The following is a 25,875-nucleotide window of genomic DNA, read 5'->3' as shown; positions in this document are numbered from 1 at the left end:
GTAGAAAATTTGTAACTTAAAATCTTGTGGAAATGAATGATGTAAACTAAAAATAAACATAAAATTTAATTTTTAAAAATTAAAAAAATTGTTTGCTTTTAGTTTACAAGATTCAGTTCCCCATTCCCTTGAGTTTCAAATTTTCTCCCTGTTCCTCTCCTCCCCCCCTTCCACCATAGTGGCATGCAATCAAATACAGGACTTGCAAATACCTTCACATTAAACATTAGTCAGGTTGTAAAGAAAGATTATAACCAATGGAAAGAACGATGGGAAAGAGGAACCAAAACAAAACAAGAAAAAGAAAGAGAGTGGATAGTTTGCTTCAATCTGCATTTGAACTATATAGTTCTATTTCTGGATGTGGATATCTCTTTCCATCATGAGTCTTTTAGAGTTGTCTTATGATGTTGCATTACTGAGAAGAGCCTAGTCTATCAAAGTTGGTCATCACATATATGTTGCGTCTGTAATTGTATACAAATTTCTCCTGGTTCTGCTCTTCTCACTCAGTATTAGTTTGTATTATAAGTCTCTCCAGATTATTATGGAATCCATCTGCTCCTCATTTTTATAGCACAATAGGATTCCATTAGATTCATATACCACAACTCGTTTAGCCATACCCCAATCGATGGGCATCCCCTTGATTTCCAATTCTTTGCCTCCACAAAAAGAGCTGCCACAAATATTTTTGTACATGTGGGGCCTCTTCCCACTTCCATGATCTCTTTGGAATACAACCCTAGAAGTAGTATTGCTGGGTCAAAGGGTATGTACTTATTTGTAGCCCTTTGGGAATAGTTCCAGATTGCTCTCCAGAATGGTTGAATCAGTTCACAACTCCAATAACATTGCATTAGTGATTCCATTTTTTCCACATCCTTTCCAGCATTTATAATTTTCCTGTTTTGTCATCTTAGCCAATCTGACTGGTGAGATATGGTACCTCAGAATTGTTTTGATTTGCATTTCTCTAATCAATAGTGACTTAAAACATTTTTTCATATGCTTGTAGACATCTTTAATTTCTTCCTCTGAAAACTGCCTATTCATATCCTTTGACCATTTATCAATTGGGGAATGACTTGTATTCTTATAGATTTCACTCAATTCTCTGTATATTTTAGAAATGAGGCCTTTATCAGAGACATTGGTTGTAAAAATTCTTCCCCAATTTTCCACTTCCCTCTCAATCTTGGTTACATTGGCTTTGTTTGTACAGGAAGTTTTCAATTTAATGTAATCAAAATTATCCATTTTGCATTTTATAATGCTCTCTTAACCCTTGTTTGGTCATAAAATCTTGCCTTCTCCATAAATCTGACAGGTAGATTATTCCTTGCTTTTCCAAACTGCTTACAGTATCAGCCTAGTTATCTAAAACGTGCACCCAATTAGACTTGATTTTGGTATACAGTGTTAGATATTAGTCTATGCCCGGTTTCTGCCATACTACATTCCAGTTTTCCCAGGAGTTTTTGTTAAATAGTGAGTTCTTAGGCTAAAAACTGGGGTCTTTGGGTTTATCAAAGAGTAGATTAATACAGTCATTGACTGCTGAGTCTCATGTACCCAGTTTATTCCATTGATGCACTCCTCTGTTTCTCAGCCAGTACCAAGTAGTTTTGATGACTGCTGCTTTATAATACAGATTAAAATCTGGTATGGGTAGGCCACCTTCCCTAGCATTTCTTTTCATTAATTCCCTTGATATTCTGGACCTTTTGTTCTTCCAAATGAATTTTGTTACTATTTTTTCTAAATCTATAAAGTAATTTTTTGGTAGATTGATTGGTATGGCACGAAATATGCAATTTAATTTAGGTAAAATTGTCATTTTTATTATATTAGTTCGACCCAGCCATGAGCAACTGATGTTTTTCCAAAAGTGTTTTGTAGTTGTGTTTGTATAGGTCCTGGGTTTGTTTTGGCAGGTAGATTTGCAAATATTTTATAATGTCTACAGTAACTTTAAATGGTATTTCTCTTTCTATTTCTTCCTGTTGGATTTCGTTAGAAATCTATAGGAATGCTAAGGATTTATGTGGGTTTATTTTATATCCTGCCACTTTGCCAAATTTATTTATTATCTCAAGTAGTCGTTTACTTAATTCTCTAAGTATATCATTATATCATCTGCAAAGAGTGATAGCTTAGTCTCTTCTTTGCCTAATTTGATTTCTTTTTCTTCCCTTATTGCTACTGCTGACATTTCTAGTACCAAATTGAATATAAGAGAGGTGATAGTGGACATCTTTGTTTTACCCCTGATCTTACTGGAAATGCTTCTAGCTTATTCCCATTATATATAATACTTGATGATGTTTTTAGATAGATGCTACTTACTATTTTAAGGAAGACTCCATTTATTCCTATACTTTCTAGTGTTTTTAATAGGAATGGATATTGCACTTTGTCAAAAGCCTTTTCTGCATCTACTGAGATAATCATATGGTTTCTGCTAATTTTGTTGTTGATGTGATTAATTATACTGATAGTTTTCCTAATACTGAACCATCCTTACATTCCTGGAATAAATCCTACGTGATCAAAGTGTATTATTCTTGTGATAAGTTGCTGTAGTCTTTTTGCTAATACATTTTATTCAAAATTTTTGCATCTATATTCATGAGGGAAATTGTTCTATAATTTTCTTTCCCCCTTTTGTCTCTTCCCAATTTAGGTATCAGTACATTTGTGTCATGAAAAGAATTTGGTAGTATTCCTTCACTAATTTTCCCAAATAGTTTGTAGTGTATTGGAATCAATTGTTCTTTAAATGTATGATAGAATTCACTAGTAAATCCATCTGTCTCTGGAGATTTTTCCCTAGGGAGTTCGTTGACAGCTTGTTCAATTTCTTTTTCTGAGATGGGGTTATTTAAGTCATTTACTTCCTCTTCAGTTAATCTGGACAACTTATATTTTTGTAAATATTCATCAATTTCACTAAGATTGTCAAATTTATATGCATACAATTGGGCAAAATAATTACTATTTTAATTTCTTCTTCATTGAAGGTAGATTCACCCTTTTCATTTTTCATACTTGTAATTTGGTTTTCTTCTTTTTTATCATATTGACTAAAGGTCTATCAATTTTATTATACTTTTTCATAAAATCAGCTCTTAGTTTTATTTATTAATCCAATAGTTTTTTTAATTTCAATTTTATCAGTCTCTCCTTTGGTTTTCATTATTTCTAATTTAGCATGTAATTGGGGGTTTTCAATTTGTTCTCTTTCTAGCTTTTTCAGTTGCATGCCCAATTTATTGACCTCCATTTTCTCTATTTTATTCATGAATTCATGCATTCAGGGATATAAAACTTCCCCTAAGCACTGCTTTTGCTGCGTCCCATAAGTTTTGGTATGTTGTCTTATTACTGTCGTTCCTTTGAATGAAGTTACTGATTGTTTCTATAATTTGTTTGACCCACTCATTCTTTAGGATTAAATTATTTAGTTTCCAATTAGTTTTTAGTCTATCTTTCCATGGCCCTTTATTGCATATGATTTTTATTGCATCATGATCTCAGGAAGATGCATTTAATGTTTCTGCCTTTCTGCACTGAATTGTGAGGTTTTTATGCCCTAGTATATGGTCAATTTTTGTGTATGTGCCATGTACCGCTGAGAAGAAGGTATATTCCTTTTTATCCCCATTCACTTATCTCCAGAGATCTATCATATCTAGCCTCTCTAAAATTCTATTTGCCTCCTTAACTTCTTTCTTGTTTATTTTGAGGTTAGATTTATCAAGTTCAGAGAGGGGAAGATTGAGGTCCCCCACTTGTATAGTTTTGCTCTCTATTTCTTCCTCTAATTCTCTTGACTTCTCTAGGAATCTGGATGCTATGCTGCTTGGTGTATATATGTTAAGTAATAATACTGCTTCATTATGAATGGTGCCTTTTACCAGGATATAGTTTCTTTCCTTATCTCTTTTAATTAGATCTATTTTATCTTTTGCTTTATCTGAGATAAGGATTACTTTAGTTGAAGCATAATATATTCTACTCCAGTCTTTTACCTTTTACCCTGTGTGTATCCCCTTGTTTCAAATGAGTTTCTTTTAGACAGCATATTGCAGCAATCCATCCTGTTATCCACCTCCGTTTTATCGTAAAGTTCATCCCATTCACATTCACAGTTATGATTACTATCTGTGTCTTTTCCTCCATTCTATTCCCTCCCCTGTTTATGTTTTTATTTCTTTCTTCTCCCTTCCCGTCCTTAGGAGTTTTCCTTTTGACCACTGCCTCCTTCAGTATTCCCTCCCTGTGCCCCCCTTCTCTTTACCTACCCTTTCCTCTTACTACTATTTCCCTCCCTTCTATCCACCCCCCCCTTTTTCCCCTTACCCCCCCTACTGCCTATAGGGCACAATGGATTTTTATACTTAACAGAGTATGTTATTCCCTCCTTGAACCCAAACCAATGAGAGTAAATTTCATACAGTGCTCCTCTCCCTCCCTCCTTTCCCTCTATTATAATGAGTTTTTGTGTCTTTTCATGTTAGAATCCTAAACTTAACTATGTTGATCCCTCCTTGAACCAGAACCAACGAAAATAAAGTTCACATGATGTTCATCCCTCTCCCTTCATTCTCTGTACTATAGTATGTTTTTATGCCTCTTCATGTGCCATAATTTACCCTTTTCTGCTTCATCATTTCCTTTTCTCCCATTACAATCCCTTTGTCCCTCCCATCTTTTATGAGAGCTTTCCCTATTAGTCATCCCCCTCCTCTAATTCTCAATTTCTCCTTTTCTACTGTACCCCCCAGCTTACAAATTTCCTTACCTCCATAGTTCTGAGAACAGGATGTCCCACTTCATGTCTATAGTATCCCACACCATTTATAGTCATGTTGATCATTAATTTCCCAGTTACTGGTTTCCCAAATGTATACCTGGAAGAGAAAGAAATTAAATACTTACTTTGCAGAAACAAGTGATCACCATACATAAAATACCCTGGAAATCCTTTAATATTTTAAATGGATCAAATCACAAAAGCATAGACTCTACGATGTTGTTGTTCAGCTACATTTGACTCTTTGTGACCCCATTTGGGGTCATCTTGGCAAAGATACTGGAACGATTTGACATTTCCTTCGGCTCATTTTATAGGTGAGGAAACTGAGACAAACAGGGCTAAGTGACTTGCCCAGGATCACACAGTTAGTGTCTGAGGCCTAATTTGAACTCAGGTGTTCCTGACTCCATCTGTATCTGCTGTGATTCAAAACTGAAGAGAAACTCAGAGGGTAGGTAATCCAACCTGAAAAGACTTGAAAGAAATTCCCTGTACAGTATACTAAACAGGTGCTCCAGAGAAGGGAATTCCACTACTTGCTGAGGTGTTCCCTAGGCATAATTCTGGTTCTGTAGATCAAGCTTAAATCTGCCTTGCAATTTTCACCTACTGTTTCTAGGCTTGTTACCTGGGGTAAAGAAAAAGCAATCTAATCTCTCAAGGAAGACACAGACACACACACACACACACACACACACACACACACACCTTCCTCTCTTAGAAATTAGTAAGCAGGTGATGGGCTGATCCTTGGGTGCTGCCTCATCAAGGAACCAACCCTTTGAGACTGTGGCCCCTTGGGAAGTGACACACACTACTGGATATTAGACTTTATTAGAAATTAATGGGCATCCATGTATATTAATCTCTAATAATTGAGGTTAGAGTCACCTTGGCTGTCTTGTCACACTGATCACAATATGTTAAGGTTTGCCAAACACTTCACTTAATTATTTGATTTGATTTGATCCTCACAACAATCCTGGGAGGTGGGTGCCAGAATCAGAGCCATTTTACAGATGAGGGAACCAAGGCTGAGAAAGGCTAAGAGACTTGCCAACACGACCCATAAATTCCAGACTGGAATTCAGGTTTTCCTCACCTCCAGTGCAGGACTCAATGAGATCCCCTCTGTAGATTGGTTAGCACAACACCTGGCACAGAGCAGGCACTTAATCCATGCTTATTCCCTTTCCTTCCCCTTCCCTCTTCCCACAGTGACTGAGAGAAGATGGGCTGGTCACATAGCAAGATGCAGCGATAAAAAGTCAGCAGGATGAATACTCCATTGGTATCCTCGGGATATCTGAAGAAAGGCCTTGGACACACTGTGGGGACCCCCAGCAGCAAACTTGTGGGGAGACATGGACAGACAACATGAATTATGGTCTGAATTACTGGAGGGATCACCCAAGTTGACGCGTTTATCACAGATGCATATGGATATCCCACTGTTGGCTCACATCAAGCTTGTAAGGCCACTGATCCGTTTCAGGTGAACTACTGCCAAACACATTTCTCCCATCTTATATTTGTGAAGATGATATTTTTAAAAACCAAGTCTAAGACTTTCCCTTTATCTTTATTAAATGTCATCTTCTTAGATTAGGTTAGCATCAACATATTTGTCTTCAAGTTTGTTTTGGATCCTGCTTCTGTCTTCCATTGTATTGGCTGTCCCTCCCTCCATAAATCTGATAAGCATGCCCTCTATGCCTTTAACCAAATCATTAATAAAAAACTCTAAAGAGCCAAGCACAGATATCTGGAGCACTCCACTACAGATTTACTTCCAAAGTGACAATAAACCATTCAAGACTTTATTTGGGTTAAAACTGCTCAATCAGTTCTGATTCTATTCAATTGTACTACTGTCTAGCTCTTTTCTCTCTAGTCTGTCCATAGGAGTAGCACACAAACTTTGCCCAACACTTTCCTTTGATCTATATAAGCTCTATCTCAAGCATCCCCCTAATCTACTAGTCTAGTAAGTCTGGAAATGAAATCAGTCTTGCCTGACCTGTTCTTGACAACTCTTTGAGTTGTCTTGAGTTGTCTGCTTCCTTTCCCAAATGATTACTAACTGTCCCTTCTGATCTGTGAGTTCTTCAGTGTGGATACTTATTCCAGCAAGAACAACCTATCTACACCTTCCCATCCTAGCTGATTCGTGTCCAATTTCTGTTATAGCTCCTCCACTGATGATCCATCCAATGTACTGGAGATCTTCCTCTAGGTCTTGATACATGTTATGGGCATCAGTAAAGCTTCTTGGCTCTTCATGTTATACAACATGACCAGTCCATTTCCTTTTCTAATCCAATTTCCTTGATAATATCTCTTATGCTCTTAATTAATCAAAAAAGGCGAGTGTAGCATAGAAGGTAGAGAAATGGCATCAAGGCCAGGAACAGCTGAGTTCAAGTCTTACCTGTGACACACACTGGTTCAATGATGCTGGGCAAGTCACCATCTCTCAGTGCTTAGACAACTCTCTCTAAGTTACATAGAAGGAGCCAGACTGCATTGGCAGAAGGAGTTTCCCCACCCGTGAGCTTCCTCCATCAGTGAAATCACAGGTCTAGCACCTACTATGTCTCTCCCTTATTTCACTTCTAATGCATCAGACATCACTGGAAATATGCTGCAGCCCACTTGAACTTACAGGGTCTCTTTCCATTGCCTTGGGTCACCCACAACCTTTACTTCTCCCCACAAGTTTTGTTGGAAGTTTTGTAAATGAAGTAACATGTGTGTTAGCAGGTAGTCTTTTTAAAAAAAATACAAAGCCCCTCTAAAGGTGAAGGACAAATAATCTTTGTGAAGGAGTCCAGACACTGCAGTCAACAGCTTCTTAGAAGTCGCTGCTGCTATCTTTGTTCACCCCTCATCAGGGCAAGTGTGTTACTCCTTACTTCTTAAACAGTTAACTCTTTTATCAGCTCAGTGTACCTGAGTTTTTTTGAGCCCCTTCCATAGTTAGAAGGAACCTCAGGGAACATGAAAGGCAACTGTGATCTGAAGCAGAAATCCTCTCTAGGCCGTCCCCTAGGGTACAAAGAGCCCCTCGTTACAAGGAGTTCATTACCACATGAGGCAGCCTTTGGGACTGACCTCCATCTAGAAGTTCATGTGGGCAGGATCTGTCATCACCACTCAGATCCCCCGCCTGCACCCATGTGCTCTATGTCTCCATTCTGAGGATTAATTGGAAGGTCTTTCTATCCAAGTGAAGTCTACCTCCCTACATCCTGCACATGTTGCTCCCAGTCTTATCCTCTGGGGTCAAATGGAACCAGTCTACTTATTCAAATGACCCGAAACAGACCAGTCTAGTTCATAATGAAGTTGGTGATGTTCTTTACTGACCTGTAATATTATATAGGATTTCAGCAACAATATTATTAGGCAAGCAAACCCAAGAAAGGTCTGATCCACTTCCTAAAGTTTCAATGTCAAAAATGTGTTAGGGCATTTAAGAGGGATGAAATGGCATAGCTCCCAAAAGACAAACTGTGAAAGCCTCTTACCTGGCACGAACAGTCCCCTTTTCACATGCTGCAAGATCCCTAATATACTGAGGAGGCTCAATGAGGAGCTCAAACTTGGGCAGCACTAAATGGAAAAGAATAAGAGAGGTATGCACACTTAGTTTGTGCAAAGAACAAACGTACCTTGATAGGATATCTCCATGTCATAACAACAGTCTTGTGATTAAAAAGTGCTTCATGTCCATCATCTCATTTGACCCTCACAACAATTTCCAGCCTCCCTCCAGAGTTAAGGAGTGCAACCATTATCCCTGCTTTACATGAAGAAGTTGGCATTTGAATGGATTAAATGATCTGTTCAAAGCCCCATGCATGATCAGTGACCAGTAACGGGTAGAACTGGGACCCTAACTCAGGTCATCTGTTCTCCTTTCAAGTACACCTTGGATAGCTGAGACATCAGAGGAAAGGACAAAAAAATCTATATTCAGCATCATCACTTTGATTAAAAAAAAAGAAAAGAAAAGAAAAAGAAAATTTTTAAGGATTCTCTACTTACACCACAGGGTTACTAGGTGGTGCAGTGGACAGAGTGGCTGGGCCTGGAGTCAGGAAAATTTAACTTTCTGAGTTCAAATCCAGCCTCAGACACACTAGCAGTGTGACCCTGGGCAAGTCACTTCACCTTGTTTACCTCAGTTTCCTCATCTGTAAAATGAGTTGGAGAAGGAAATGGCAAACCACTACAGTATCTTTGCCAAGAAAACCCCAAATGGGATCATGGAGAGTCAGACATTACTGAAACAACTGAACAACTTACACTACAGGATCTAGTTCTAGGATCAAAAGGGTAGAAGGGCTCTCATAGCCCAGCATGTTCAATCTCCTGTGTGATATAGAAATCCTCTCTTTGGCCTTCTAGACATGGAGGCATAGTAATAATAGTTCACACTAGAATTGTATTTTATCTATAAAGCACCTTTGTACCTTGACTTCATTTGGTCATTATAACGAACCAGTGAAATAGGATCATTATATCTATTTTATAAATGAGGAAACTCGGAACCTTCAGAGAAGTAACTTACAGGTCACAAAGCTGTCACAAAACGCCAATTTCCAGACAATTTTCTCTTGTGTCTTGGGATTGACCTCCATATGGAGGCTCAGACATATAGCTCTCAAGCTAAATACAGGCAAGATCTGTCCTTACCACTCAGATCCCCTCTTGGAGGTGTTCTACATCCTAGTTCAAAGGCAGAAGAAAGCGTGACCATGTTCCCCATCAGATAATCAGGGGAACAGAGATTGACATGCCACAAGACCTCCTGACTCCCCTTTCCCTTAGGCACTGCAGTGTTATATTCAACAATATCAAGGGAGGTAGCAGGGAAAACTAGTCCTTCCTAAGCTCATAGATTGCAAGCCTCTCAAAACCTCACCTGGATATGCACTTTCCAATGCTGTCACATGCAGCTTTTTAATTTCAATAGTACTCCAAAACTTAAGGCACTGCCAAACTAATTTAAATGCCTGCTTTTCCCCTAACCCAAGTAGGAGCTGGAGCTTAACTCTTTCTACCATGCCACTGCCTTGAAAGAAATCCTTCAGAATAGTTAGATGCTAAATGCTGTCAGACTCACCATATTTCTGAACTTCAAAGGATTTGTTGTATGTATGCCCTTGCATTTCAACAAAAATAAACCACTCTCCAAAGACAGGTTGATCAGATAAAGGAAAACTTACGTTGACAATACCTAGATAAAAAGAAAGTCTTTTTTAGACATCAATCAAATGTGTCCAATTTCTACCATAAGTGAAACACTATACTATAAACTACAAATAAGGAAAAGAGAAGATCCTGTTCCTTCCCCCAAGCAGCTTATAGCTCCAACTATAGCTTAGCTGGAGAGAACGGACATAAAATAGTTCAAGACTGTTTATGAAGAGCAACATCTCAACAACTGAAGCTCCCTGTCCCCAGAAGAAACTGGACGGATGACCATTTGTCAGGGATGTTGTGGGAAAGGATTCATGCTTCAGATAATGGCTGTACTAGATAACTTCTAACATCCCTTCCAACTCTGATACTAACTAGAGGATTTACAAGTGATTAAAGTATGAACTGAATAACTATAAACAACTTACATTTATATATCACTTTATAATTTACGGATCATGACATAGGGCTAAGGGGATCCTGAAAGAGTAGGGATCAGCATTGGGTGGTTTTAAAATAGAAAGAGATCAACCTTAACCTGATTTTCAGAAAAGAGGGATATTGAAGCAGAGTGGGGTGGGCTACTCTAAATCAGTGCCAAGCATTACAGAATTATAGAGGTAGAAGGAACCTCGGAGGCTATTGGGTACACCCATAGCTGACTAAACCTGTTCTACCTTATCCTCAACAAGTAGTCATCCAGCTTTTTCTTGGAGACTTCCAGTGATGGGGAGTCCATTTCACTGACAGACAGCTTCAACTACTAGGAAATTTATCTTTTAAGTCAAACTAAAGTTTACTCCTTATAATTTCTATCTCTTAGTTTTAGCTCTGCCTTCTAAGGTAAAGAAAAATAAACCTAAAAAAAAAATCCTTTGTGATGTGACAGGCTTCCCAGCACTATAACAGGATGATTAATATCTCCCCCTCAAAGTCTTCTCTTCTTCAGGTTAAACATGGATTGTTCCTTCAAATGATCATATAGTATGGTTTCCTCCACCCCAGACGCTCTACTCTAGACATGATTCAACTTGTTAGCTTCTGTCCTAAAATGTGAGACCCAAAACTGGATACTTCAGTGTGCCTGGTTTTAGACACCAGAGTTCTGTTCATGCAGCCTGAGGTGGGGAAAAACAGAAGAAAGGTCTGTGGAAACAAGCAATACTATGAGCCTGATGGAAAGATAAGGCCTATTTGAGTCCAGCCTAAGCAGTCTGGAATCCTTGCCCTGGTTTTACAATACCCTAGGGTTTATCTCTCTTCTTCTTAAGAGACATCATAAAATATTCCGAATGAACTTAAGCTCACTTCTTTTTTTTTCATGTGATGCTTTTGAGGTAGAACATATATGATGTAGGAAATGTCATAAAGCAAATGGAGTCACAAAATTCTCTCATGTACACAGATATGTATATGTGTAGACATATATGAAATATTATATATACACTTATAGATATAGACATAGTAAATATAATATAATTTGGGAAGATGATAGCAAAAGGAAGATCCAGAAGGGTCTTCTGTATGTAGGAGATGGCACTAAGGATGTAAGAGGTAGAGGTGAGAAGAGCATGCCCTCCTGGCATGGGAGATGGCTTGTGTAAGGGTATGGAGGGGGAGAACTGGAATGTCTTCTATGGGAAAGAGCAAGAGGGTCACTTTGGCTAGAATGTAAAGCACAGGACAGAATTATATGAAAACAGTCCTGACAATTATGCTGGAGTCTAATCATAAAGGGCTTAACTACCAAACAGAAGAGTTTGCATTTGATTCTAGAGGCAAGAAGAAAATGCTCAAGCCTCTTAAACAGGGAACTGACCAAGTCAAGCCTGCGCTTTAGGAATCTCAATATACACCTGTATAGACAGAAGAGAGGAAAGACACATGGTGGGAAGACCAATTAGGAGCCCACTGCCAGAGTCTAAGAGAGTTGTGCTGAGAGTCTGAACTAATGTAGGGGCCAAGTGAGTGCAGAGAGAAAGGAACTAACATAAGAGATGTTGTGGGTGTAGATGTAATGAGACTTGGCAATTGATTAGATATGGGGGGTGGGGGTGTAAAGGAGAGTCAAGAGTCAAGAATGACTCCAAATTTGGGAATCTGGGTTACTGGGAAGATCATGGTACCCTTGACAGAAACAGGAAGAGGGGAAAGTTTAGGGGGGAAATAATGAGTTTTGTTTTAAATGTATTGAGTCTGACATACCTACAGGACATCCCTTTTGAAATGTCCAAGAAGCAGGACCAAGAAGAAGTGCTTCTGACTGGTTTCAACTCCATAGAACAAGACATGCCTCTCAGACTAAGCTCTCCACCTCTCATCTCTCCACCACACTACCTCCTCCAGCCTCCTCTCCCTCTGACTGTAGGGCTGGAAGGCAGAGGACCAATCGCCTCTTGATGCCTTCCTTTACAAAGCACAGGACGTGTACTCAGATCCTTCCACTTTGCATCTGCTGCTTTATCTGGTTTCAACTCCATAAAACAAGAAGCCTCCCTTGCTGGGTACCCCCGGATGTTCCTCACTCCAGCTTTCCTACCTCCTTTTATGTGTTGTTTCCTCCCATTAGATTGTAAGCGCCTTGAGGGCAAGAACTGTCTTTCTTATAGAAATCCATCTTGACCTACTAGAAAGTTGGGGAGGGGATGGGGGTGGATATAAGAGAGACTGGGGGAAGAGGTATTCTGTAGGTTTACTATCTTGGGGTGGAGGGTAGGAGAAAGATGGGGAGAAAATTTGTAACTCAAAATCTTGTGGAAATGAATGTTGAAAACTAAAAACAAATAAATAATATATCAAAGTAAAGAAAAAAAGAATTGTTTTTCTATTAATTATATTCTCAGAGCTCAGCACAGTGCCTGGCACATAGCAGGCACTTAATAGATGTTTATTGCATTGGATTAGTGACGAAAGAATAGAGCTCAGGGCAAAGGCAAGGAATGGGCATAAAGGTCTGCGAGAGAGCTGCTTAAGATGATAATTGAACCTGATGAGGTCACCAAGAAACACTCTAGAAAGACAAAAAAAGATCCATGACAAACAACACAGAACTCATACTAATTGTATTATGTCCAAAAATCTACAAATCTTCCTTAGTTAAATCCACATCAATGTTAAAGCAATCAGCCTAAACACCCTGGAAAAAGAGCAGATGCAATGACACACATTCCCTCACTGTATCATACAACTAGAAGTGGAGTCTGTCAAGTGAGTCAATCAAAACGTCTTATCTTGGACAGAGGCTGCAGAGAGACAATGAGCTAAGCCCAGAACTGAACAGGAGAAAATCAAGTCAGACAGTACGGGGAAAATCATGGAATAATTTCCATGATCCTATGTCACTTTTGCTACCAGTGCCCAGCTCCTTAATACCAGCAGTCTCTACCAAGGTGCTGTATATCTTTAAATAAGAGAACATCAACATCTCAGAAGAATTCAAATCATAACTCACTCAAAGGACAATAGTAAGTGGAATGCTAGATGTAATTAGGCTGAAACATGTTATGAATAACAACCTACATACAAAAATGTTATAGAATGACATTAATGAGGTTATTAGATGATGGAGATGGGCAGACCATAGAGCAAGAATGAGAGATCATAACACACATCACAAATGCAGTAGCTCAAAATAAAAGTGAGCTGCACTTGTCTAGAGGCATCTCCGTCCCAAATGTTCATACAAACTATTCCTTCTGAGCTTGTATTGGTCATGATCAACCACAGTCAGACACACTGTGCATTGACCCCGACATGGTGATGTGATTTTGGTCCTCTTTAAGCATGAAGGACAATAAAGAACACAAATGCCACAATGGTATGCCAAGATGATTTAAAAAGCAAAAGGAATGTCTTCAGCATGTTGTGTACGCTCTCCATGGAGAAGAAATAGGGGGGAAGGATAGAAAAATCACACAGAAGAAGCTACAAAAGAGCTGTTAGTCTTTGATGGTGAAGTGAACATCCATAGTGAAAAAAAACCAACAATCTCAAATATCAAAATAAAATTCTCCAAATGTTGGCTGCTGCCACCTTAAGAAACCAATGGAAGTTTTTGAGAAGGGAGGTACATGATGGAAAGGGTGAGATAAGGCCTTAGAAAGAGGGAAAGAAACCAGAGCTGGCAATGGTCATAGAAAAATGAGAGTTAAACACAATTCTAGAGCTGGGAAAGATCTCACTGACTGTCTAATCACTGTCTAGTCAGTAGTCTAGACACTGACTGTTCAATTCTCTCATTTGAAAGATCAAGAAATCCAGACTCAGAAAGAGAAGTGGCTTGCTCAAGGTCACAGGGATAAATGATATCTGACCTCAAGGGAAGGAATGAACTCTTCAAAGAAGTAAAGAAGAAGAGTGTAAGGTAGTGCAGGACTGAGTAAAAAACAATTCAAAGGAAGGAAGGGAAACATAAACATCAACAATAGTTCTAATAATGGCTAGCATTTCCATATGGTTTTATGGTTTACAAAGAACTTTGGCTCATTTGGTTGTCCCAAAAAACTCTCTTTAGAGTTTAAAGTTTTTAGAAGAAGAAGCAACAAACAAGTAAGGAAAAAAGTCAGAAGGGGCAAAGACATTACCACAACATAAGGGTTTCAGGTTGTTCCATTCGATCATCCGAGATCCCCGAGGGTCCTGCAAATTTTAAGGAAACACAGACATGGACAGTCATCATTACCCTAGCATTCCAACCAACTGTTGAGAAAATTCAGTCAGCAGACCCAAAACAACTCCAATTCTTTGGTCCCTTTTTGCTCATAATTCACTAGTAACAATTGACATAGTGCCCATCAATTGGGGAATGGCTGAACAAGCTGTGGTATATGCATGTTATGGAATACTATTGTGCTATAAGAAACGAGGAGCAGACAGTCTTCATATTTACCTGGAGAGGCTTATACGAACTGATGCTGAGTGAGAAGAGTAGAGCCAGGAGAAATTTGTACACAATAACAGACACAATGTATGTGTGATGACCAGCTTTGATAGACTGGACTCTTCTCAGCAATGCAGTGATATAAGTCAATCCCAAAAGACTCATGATGGAGAGAAATATGTGCATCCAGAGAAAGAACTAGAAAGAACTGAGTTTATATCCAGATGGAAGCAAAATACCTGATCTTTTTCCTTTTCTTGTTTGGTTTTATGTCCTCTTTACCATTTTTCATTCCATCTGATACAATCCATCTTTATAACCTGACTAATGTATAATGTGAAAGTATTTACAGATCCTATACTTGACTATATGCTGCCACGGGGGGAGGAGAGGGAGGGGGACAAAATGTGAAACTCAAGGAATTGTGGAATTGAATCCTGTAAACTAAAAGGAAACAAACAAATTAATTTTTTTTTTAAATTTAAAAAAAAGAAAAAAAACAATTGAGGTAAAAATCTTAGAAGTCAAGTTTTAAAAAGTCAAGTTGCATACTCTTCTAGAAATGAGCTATGCAGGCTTTCCAGGGTTTGTGCATAAGAATCATAGAATGTCAGCACTGGCAGGGACCCCAGAACAGAGAATCCTCAAATGGGGGGTGGGCATAGGGGCCTCAGAGATCATCTGATTCAATCATCTGTCACATGAGGACACTGGGGCCCAGAGTGAAAGAGTGATTTGCCCAAGTTTAGCCAGGCTGTGCGAATGGCCAAGTTGGAACCAGAAGTCAGATCTCCTAACCCTGATCCTCAGCTCTTTTCAAGAGGCACCGCTGCCTACCTCCACCCCCACTCCACCCCACCCCACCCCAAAGACAGCAAGCCTGAAGAAGGCAGTGCGGAACTTCAGAGGGTGACTGGTACTCACTTATCAAAGCCCTGCTAGGACAGGGAATTTTCAGAAACCACCAGGAAGGGAAGCAGGAACATAAGCAGAGCATAAGAACAGGCAAGGAGGGAGAGAACAAACAGAGCCTTGTACAAGGGGAGGCCAGAACAGCACCTCGTGTTTCCAGGAAGATACTCACCACTATGTAGGCTTCCAGCTAAAACAAAAACAAAGAAGGCAAGTTAAGTCCCAGGCAAGGCACTAACTTTTCATATTAATTAACATTGCTTGAAAACATGTGTTTTTTTCCTCTGACCTCAAATAACACTTTGTACTTCTCTAAGATACTTAGCATGTTTATGCCAACTTATATCATTGCTATTTATCTAGGTTCCTATGCCCCATTCATGTTCCATGCTTTCCCATATCTGGGCCTTTGCTCATGCCTTTCCCTATGCCAGGAATGCCCTCCTTTCTCCATTGTTGCCTTTTAAAATTCCTACTCATCCTTCAAGATCCATCCAAAGGCCCCCTCATGTATGAAGTCTTTCTGATCCCCCCAGCTTGGAGTAATCTCTTCATTCTTTGATTCAACAGTACTATGTGCCTCCCTCATGAACTGATCTCATTTAAAATTGGTTATAGATGTAGGTAGATAAAATAATATACATGCATACATATGTATATATATATGTGCATGTGTGTATATATAAATGTACATATACACATATACACATGTGTATATATATAGCTGTCCTATCCGTGGGTGGGTGTATGTGTATATACATATATACATGTGTGTGTGTGCATGTGTGTACACACACATATCCATCTTATCAGGCCTGCTAAATTGGAAGCAGCTTGACAGCAAGAACAAGGTATTATTTGTTGATGCATTTCCACTAGTACCTACTAGGGTCTTCCACACAGTAGGAGTTTCATAAACATTTATTGAATTGAATTGAATTAGGCATGACAGACATGGACATGCTGAATTCTCCAGCCAAAGTCCCACGTCTTTCAAAGTTCTTTTGGATGGCACCACTCCACATGGACACCTCTTCTCTCTAACTCATTGTCTAACAAACAAACTAGGACCTTATGTATGAGTATAGTACAATTCTCTAATTGTCCATAGCACATAATGCAGCATTGTTGTGTAAGTCTCTTCTTCCCCAATAATTATAATAATCAAAACAACTCCTTCTACATAACTTCAGGGTTTAGGATACACTTTTCTCACAATTGCCCTTGAATATTCCTCCCACTTTAAAGATAAGGAAGTTGGGGCTGAAGAGAGATAAAGTGGTGTGCCCAGTCAGGCCCACACAGCTGGGGGGCCTAGAGTGGAAACTGAATACCTTCTGAACCCCACCCCTTCTTCCAAACTCCCCTATTCTTGAGGGTGCCACTATCCTCCAGTCACTCAGGTTCTCAACCACAGAATCATCTGCTCTTCCTCCATCTCCTTTACCACCCACCCCACCCCTGCCACCACCAGCTGTATCCAATCAGCTGCCAAGTTGTATCAATTCAACCATCACATCATTACTCATGTTCTCTTGTTCTCTATTTATGTCATAGGCCAATACCCAGTTCACACCCTTGTACCTCCTCAACTGTACATTAAAATAGCCTCCCAACTCCCATCCCTGATTATAGCCTCTCCCCTTGACCCTTTCCAACTCCATACACAGCTGTCAAAATAATCCCTCTAGAGGGGCGACTAAGTGGTGCAGTGAATAGAGCACTGGCCCTGGAGTCAGGAGGACCTGAGTTCAAATCCGGCCTCAGACACTTAACACAAAACTAGCCATGTGAACTTGGGCAAGTCACTTAACCCTAACTACCCTACCTTCCCCCCCACAAAAAAACAAACAAAAAAATTATCCTTCTAGGGCACAAGTCTGATCACACCACTCCTCTCCTTGAAAACTTTCAGTGGCTCCCTGCTGCCTTTGGGATAAATTACAAACTCATCATGGTGGCTAAAGCCCTTTATGATCTGGCTCCAGCTTAACACTGCCCTTTCATTCACACACTTTACATTCCAGCAAAACTGGACTCAATGGAGCATCCTTCCATCCTTTCTTTCCATACCATGCTATCTCATCTTCCCCTCCCAGAACTGTGATCTCCAACCCTGCCCCACGCCCTTGCCTCACTCTAACAGGGAAGTTTTTGTCTTATCTTGCTGGGCCTCAGGCCTCCCCTATACTTACTCATCAGACCACCACATGTGTCCAGCCCAATTCCGGGCTTTCCAACACCTCTTTATAAGTGGTCCTCCCCATTAGAAGGTAAGCTCCTTTGAGGGTAAGGATAGTCTTGCTTTCTCATCTTTGTCTCCTTAGCACTTAACACGGTACTGGCCCACAATGGGCACTTGATCAATGCTTTCTTTGTCTCTGTCCTAGCCCCACTCTCCACCATGGGGCAGTTAGTTGGTACAGTAAACAGAGCGCCAGGCCTTGAGTCAGGAAGACTCATCTTCCTGAGTGCAAATCTGGTCTCTGACATTTACTAGCTATGTGAACCTGAGCGAGTCACTTAACCCTCTTTCTCAATTTCCTTATCTATAAAATGAGTTGGAGAAGGAAATGACAAACCACTCCAGTATCTTTGTCAAGAAAAACCCCAGGGCAGCTAGGTGGCGCAGTGAACAGAGCACCAGCCCTGGAGTCAGGAGGACCTGAGTTCAAATCCGTCCTCAGACACTTGACACAAAACTAGCCGTGTGACCTTGGGCAAGTCACTTAACCCCAACTGCCCTACCTTCCCCTCTCCAAAAAGCAAAAAAAAAAAAAAAAGAATATTTAACGGCCAGGTGGCTCAGCGAGTAAGAGCACTGGCTCCAGTGTTGGTATGACCTGGAGATCAAATCCTGGGCTCAGACACTCAGCACCACACCCAGAAATAACTGGCCGTGTAACCTTGGGCAAGTTACTTAACCCTTATTGCTTAAAAAAATGTTAAAAAGAAAACAACCCCAAATGGGATCATGAATAGTCAGACACGACTGAAAAATGACTGAAACTATAAGTTAGGCATTGTGCTAAGGCCCAAGTATACAAAGACAAAAATGAAACAGTTTCTGCCTTCAAGGAACTTATATTCTTTAGACAAAGACTACATAGGAGCCTCATATAACCTGTGGCTTAACCAACTGGATGTATCAAAGTTTCTTGTATTATATATACTCTCTTCCATGAAAACCAAGTAAGAAACTTAGTCTCCTTACTTTCTCATTGACAGGCCTCAGTTCTGGAGAAACCATGAATAAATTTATGAGAACTGAAACAAAGAAGAAAAATATTGGTTAGGTGAGGTTCATTTTCTCTGACATGTAACATTTATGGCGGGTGCAATAAATAAACAAATAAACATTGGTGCTTCTGGAACACGGCATAATCACAGAGTCTTAGCTTAAAGGGATCTCAGTAGATAAATATTTATGATGTTCCTGTTATGTGCTGGAGATACAAAGAAAGGCAAATGTCAGTCCCTGCCCTTGAGGAACTCACAGAATAAGGGGGGACCACATGGAAACATCTCTGTGCCGACAAGATTTATGCCAGATTAACCGAGGGTCACTCAGAAGGGAGACACTAAGAGTGAGGAGGGCAGACATGGAAACCCAAGTAACTGGGCCAGAAAAGGTGGGTAGGTGCAATGCACAGATGTTACACCTGAAGCTTCCAAGACCTAAGTGCAAGCATGTGGCTTGAGACTGACCCCTCTTCCACATGAGAACAGTGACCAACTTGGGTTACTCTACCTCTCTGCTTTGGTTTGTACAAAGGCTTGTCTGTCTGTATAAAAACAGATGATCCTTTGCTGTCAATTGTCACTGTGGTGTAGTTGTGAAAGATGTAGCCGTCTTCTGTCAGGTGGCGATTACCCCAAACCTTCAAGTGCGCTTGACCACGAAGACCTGAAGGCACCTGGAGGGAGAAAACAAAAATGAGAGAAGAGGAGAAAAGGCCAAGGCTCCTCTCCTACCTTTCTAAAACTCTCAACAGAAGCTTTTGGTTAAGAGGATTTTGCACTAGCTCCAGGGAATGAGGGATCAGGATTATGCAGAACAGTGAAGGGGCAGGAAACTGATATGATTCTTAGGTCATGGAATTTTAGATTTGAAAGGAATTTAGGATTGAACACAGAATATAAGAGTTGGAACAGACATAATTTAGTCAAACCCTAGATCTAGGGCAACTGGGTGGCTCAGTGGATAGAATACTGGGCTTAGAGTAAGACTCATCTTCCTGAGTTCAAATCTGGCCTCAGATGCTAGCTGCATGATCAGTTTCCTCATCCATCAAATGAATTGGAGAAGGAAATGGCAAATCACTCCAGTATCTTTGCCAAGAAAACCCCAGGAGTGGCTAGGTGGTGCAGTGAATAGAGCATCAGCCCTGGAGTTAGGAGGACCTGAGTTCAAATCCAGCTTTAGACACTTAACACTTACTAGCCATGTCACCTTGGGCAAGTCACTTAACCCCAACTGCCCTATTTTCTCCCCTCCAAAAGCAAAAAAACCCAAAAACCAACAAACCTCCAAATGGGGTCATGAAGTATCAAACACTACGGAGAAAACAACTGAACAACTGATTAGTCAAATCCTCTCATTTTATAGATGAGGAAACTGACACTCTGCCTCCTCAGAAAGAGGGTGACTTACTCAAGGTCACACAGGTGCTCAGCATTAAAGCTGACCCATTAGCACCCCCATTTCCTGACTCGCAGCCCTGGGTTGTTACTGTACACTCTACTGCCTTAGGATGTTGCAGGCATGATTACTAGTCCCCGAAGAAGATAGTGAACAGCAGCGTAATCTACACTAACTTCTTAGAACAAAATCAAGCCGTTTCTGTCTAACCTGTATTTAATTTTGAGAATGTACAACATTGGAAAGAGTTGAGCCACAGCAGCATGGCTCTGGCCTCCACGCAAAGGCGAGTACTGAACACAGGGTCCAGTCTATACTAAGTGCACAGGCAATGCTGACTGAAGTTGTGCTTCAATTTCCCGAAGGAAGATGGTCTCTGAGGCTGAACACAAGACCTCCCCACCCTGCCAACCTCAGGTCCTGCTCTTGCCCTGACAGGATGGCTCCCTGCTGTCTCCCACCTGCCTGGAGTATTTCCTTATGGAGCTAAGCTGCTTTCTGTTATTTTAAAATGAAAGTGTTTTCAGTAATCATCTATGATTATTTGCAATTACAGGGATGGTCCCAGTGCTTAGACTTTCTACACACAGGAAGCCCAAGCCCCAGAACTAATTTCTCAGGATTCCTTCTGCTCGCTCTAGCGGGCATGTTCAGCTTCCCAGGAAGGAGAATTCCCAAACACCAGGAAAGTTACTTTTTTAAGGAATTTATTCTCTATTACAATACAATGCAAAACTTGGATGCTTCTGCATCGTTTTAAAACAGATTTATTGCTTTTCAGTCATGTCTCACTTTTCATGACCCCATTTGGGGTTTTCTTGGTAAAGATGCTAAAGTGGTTTGCCATTTACTTCACCAGCTCATTTGACAGATGAAGAAACTGGGGCATACAGGGATAAGTGACTTGCCCAGGGTCACACAGCTAGTAAGTGTCTGAGGCCAAATTTGAACTCAGGTCTTCCTAACTCCAGCCCCAGTGCTCTGTCCAGAACTGTTCTGTGTAGAACTATCAGGCATTTATCTGTGGATGAAGAAACTGGAACAGCCTATTATATTAAGGGTTCTACTCTCTAGCCATTACAGAGTCAGAGAGTACTGTTCAAAGTAGAAGGGAGTACTTACGGATCACCTTGCCCAACACCCCTCATTTTACAAAGGAAAACCCAAGGAACTTGCTTGAGGTCACATGGCTAATTAGAGGAACAAAACTGAGACTTGAACTTGGCCTCCCCATGCCTCATCCAATGTTTCCTCTCCAGGACCACAGAACAGTGTTGCTTTAAAAATCAAGTTCTACTGTTTAATCACAGAATCTCAGAACTGGCTATGACTTGGGATGCCCAGCCCCTAGCTGAAGGAGAAGGGAGCATGGCCAGGATAATGGCTCCATGCAAGCATGCAATCTCAGCCCCAGACTTTGCATAAGACAAAATGTTGGTGCAAATGCCTAGGCTGCTACCCCTTTGGTGCTGCCTGACCTATTCCACGTTAACCTCTAGCCTCTCCACCTACTGCTTTGGAAAAGTGTCCTGACTTATTTCATGGCTCCTGCCTAGCCCTCTGGATTTGTTTACCCCTGGTGAACTCAGGCCTGTCCATGACATGGTGTCTGGCTTACCTCTTTAGATCACAACTTGGACCACATACTTTTCCCTCCTAGGATTGTTCTTTTTCTGGGTTTGGTAACTGCTCCCAGGTCTCAGAAGGGACCAGGACCCTATACTTTAGGTCACGGGATTACAAGATTTGGAGGTGAAAGGAACCTTAGAGGATACCTGGCTCATCTGCTTCAAATTACAAATGAGTAAACTTAGGTCCAGAAAAGGAAAAGGAATTTCCCACAAACCCACAGGAATAAAAGCTGAGAACCTCTGATTCCAAATTCAGTGGCCTCTATCCTGCTACATGTTGTCCAGTCCTTATCTAAACAATGAATCCCTTCTACATTTCCCAATCATTCCTCCATCTCTATACACAGCAGATATGTGACAATAGAAAAGGAATGTTAGACAGGTCAGAAGAGACCTCAGAGATCACCTAGTCCAGGGGTGGGGAACCTAGGGTTTCGAGGCCACGTGAGGCCCTCTTAGTCCTTAAGTCCAACCCTCTGACTGATTCAAAATTAAAAGGCTGCATTTGAGGGCCTAGAGAGCCACATGTGGCCCCGAGGCCTGACAGTCCAAGCATCTACCTCCTATGACATTCTAATTTTAAAAGTTTTGACCGGTGCTCATCTAGCCTCTGCCTCAATATTTCCCTGTGGCCTAGCTGGTGCCTCAGCCTAGCCAAGGTCCATATAAATCCAGTCTGTACCCTCTGGAAGTCTGTCATGCCAGCCTATGTATGAGAATCCAGAAGGCAGAGCCCAAGGCTGCGGGAAACCTATGAGCTGTGGATCATTGCTATAGAGCTGGAGGGCACCAACCTCCTTATTTTCTAGATTAGGAAACCAGGAGCTAGATAACAGAAGTGACTTGCTCAGGGTCACCAAAAAAAGAATTTGAATCCAGAGCCTCCGACTCCAGGGCAGTGGTCTTTCCATCATACCAGTCTGTCTCCTACAAGTGTAGCTGAGAGAATGCCCAGCTGAGTCTGCCCTAGCATAAAGTGGGAGGCAGGATGAATGCAGAAATAATCTTACCTTACTCAAGGACATGTTTAACCAAGAAAATAGGATAGAGATAGTGACTGGATCTGTAATTTTATTTGTATAGGGAACTTCCAAGTAAAGAAACTCTCTTTAGTAATGGCCATCATCACTCTCTCTGCAACTCATAAACTTAGAGTTGCCAGGGGGACTGGGAAGTTAGGTGACTGATTCTCCCTAGGTCAAAAACCCAGTCTGCATTGCACTTGAGACTCAAACTCAGGTTCCTATCTTCCTGATAGAGAGTTTGCTCTCTATCCACTGTGACACATTTCCTCCCAATATTTTCTTCCATTTGCATCCTGCTTTCTTCTAACCTGGACCCAGGAACCCAGAAATGAATACACTCTTTTTTTTTTTTTTAGCAACTGGGGTTAAGTAACTTGCTCAAGGTTACACGGCCAGTTATTTCTGGGTGGGTGCTGAGTGTCTGAGGCCGGATTTGATCCAGGTCATCCCGACACTGGAGCCGGTGCTCTTCCTCGCTGAGCCACCTGGCTGCCCCTAATGAACACACTCTTGGGAGTTTTTCCAACACCTACTTTATTCTTCTTCTCATACTCTGCCTTGAATTGTAGTTATTGGTGTCCATGTCTTAATTCTCTAAACAGTAAGTATCTCTAAACTAAGTAACTCTAAACTCCATGAGGATAGGGACCATCTAAGCGTCTCACTCATCTTTCTATGCCCAAGAGTATCCAGCAAAGAGCCATACCCGGCATCGATATTAATGAATAATTAGTGAGTGATAAAGCTGTTGTTGTTATAGAAATCTAAGAATTAGAGGTAGAAGGGACCTCAGAGGTCATCTAGTCCACTGCTCTCATTTTACAGGTGAGGAAATTAAAGTATAGAGATGTTAAGTGACTTGTCGAAGGTCACATAGTATTATGAGACAAAGCCAGGATTCAAAACTAGGTCCTCTGACTCCAAACACAACGTTCTTCTCAATTTATCGAACAGCTTTATAGTTCATTCATTCAACTCAGGAAAACTCTCCCGAAGAAGGATATGTGGAGAAAATCCTGCCACTTGTCACCCAATGTGTGCACTATAATCACACACTAGGAAAACTACTCAACTCTTTAGCAGGTACTAGTTTCCAGGTGGAAGAGGAAAGCATGTGGTGCTGACTGAGAACCTTGGAGAAGAAATGAGACTTCATTAAGGAATGGGATTTTAACAGCAAAAATTAAAACAATGGAGGCTATATAGAGAAATGACAAATCAACATCTTTAGCACCATCCAAACCCAAAGGAAAATGGTGGGAAGGTACAAGATAGAACATTTCTCCTGAAATGATCAGGCCTGTGGAAAGAAAACCAGAGGTTGGGATATTCTGAGAGAGGCAATGTGGTAGAAGAGAAAGGCTCTGGATCTGATATCAAGCCTAGGGTTCCAGTTGCCACTCTACTTACTACTAACTCACTCTACGACCGTGGGCAAATCTTTCTTGACTTCTATACAATCACCTATAAAATGGGAATAGAAATTGCTGTGACGATCATGAGATAATATCCATGAAAGCCCTTTGTAACCATAAAGCACTATGTAAAACTAATATATACTCTACCCCCCACTAGACTCTAAGTTCCATTAGAGCAAAGGCTATATCTTCTTTTATCCTTATATCTTCTCTAGCACTCAGCATAGGGTCTTTCACATAGCAAGCATTTAAGAATGATTTGGGTGGATGGCAGGAGAAGCAAACAGCCAAACTGACTGCCCCATGAAAAGCGGATGATGGCAGTTCCTAAATCAAGGTGGTTCAGGTCAAAGGAGGACAGTGACTAATTCACTGTGCTAGCCAATCTCCACAACTCCATTAGGCTCTCTCGAGTGATGATCTCCCAGGATTCCAGAGGCACGTCACAGTTTAATAACAATGAGATTGAGATGCACCCTCTACCCCCTGTTGGGGATAAGGGCCCCAAAGCTAGCCCTGCCCAGAATGAGATCTAATATGTTTTCTGAAGTTAGCTGAACTTAATAGCAGATAAAAAGGCATCATATAGAAAACACAAGAATTGGGCACATTTTCCTCAAAGCTCCAAATCCCTGAAGGAAAAAAAAATTGCATGGGAGAGGGCAATGAAGACTTTAGGAATCATTGAAGATATCCTGGACCTTCCCCCACATCCCCTGAATCAAACAGAGAAAGAAAAGAACATGCCAAGTAGACTCACCACAAAGAATAAGAAAAACCAAAGGGATCCAAATGAATTTTAACAATTTGTTGTGTGCATGTTTTTAAAAAACATATTCTATATGAAGCATTTGAGAAATCAGAAGGAAAAATAACAACTTTGTGGCTAGGAGATTCAGGTGCAAATTTTGGGTGGAAGGGTTAGTGTCAAATAGCAGACACTCTTCTCTAACTTAACTAAGAAACCTTAGGGTTATCTGGTCTGACACCCTCCATAATAACAATACATTTACCCAAGTGCTCTAGTTTACAAAAAGGTGTGGTACAATAGTATAAAAACTGTATTCCTAGTCAGAGGTTCTGGGTTCAAATATAAACTCTGCAACTGACTGATTATGACTCCAGGCAAGTCACTGGCTTCCCTTCTCTAGGCCTCAGTATCTTGTCAAAGGAGGAGACTGCACAAGATGAGTCCTAAGATCTCTTCCATGCCTCTACTTGGCCTCATTCTGCCAACTCTGTGGAGTGAATTCAGGTAGGGAACCCATTTTTAGCTTCACATTTGGGCCTCCATTGGTTTCCTGGGCTCCTAACACGGCTGCTCAGACACAGAAGGGC

General features: G+C 40.8%; 1 protein-coding gene across 1 annotated transcript in view; it reads right to left on the bottom strand.

Annotated features, from left to right (window-relative positions):
* Positions 1–25,875, bottom strand: part of CPAMD8 (C3 and PZP like alpha-2-macroglobulin domain containing 8) — a 172,004-nt gene that overhangs the window by 130,643 nt on the left and 15,486 nt on the right. The window contains exons 4-10 of the mRNA XM_069102094.1: positions 19,573–19,738; positions 19,036–19,088; positions 15,994–16,011; positions 14,614–14,668; positions 9,954–10,067; positions 8,353–8,437; positions 4,808–4,916 (exon numbers count right to left, since the gene is read on the bottom strand). Coding sequence (XP_068958195.1) covers positions 4,808–4,916; positions 8,353–8,437; positions 9,954–10,067; positions 14,614–14,668; positions 15,994–16,011; positions 19,036–19,088; positions 19,573–19,738 — 600 coding nt within the window. The remainder of the gene's footprint in view (positions 1–4,807; positions 4,917–8,352; positions 8,438–9,953; positions 10,068–14,613; positions 14,669–15,993; positions 16,012–19,035; positions 19,089–19,572; positions 19,739–25,875) is intronic.

Source organism: Petaurus breviceps, unplaced genomic scaffold (genome assembly GCF_028583685.1).
Source record: "Petaurus breviceps papuanus isolate PSGF00001 unplaced genomic scaffold, PetGlider_PUasm1.0 523, whole genome shotgun sequence".
Taxonomy (NCBI): Eukaryota; Metazoa; Chordata; class Mammalia; order Diprotodontia; family Petauridae; genus Petaurus; species Petaurus breviceps.
This window is presented reverse-complemented; position numbering and strand designations above follow the sequence as displayed.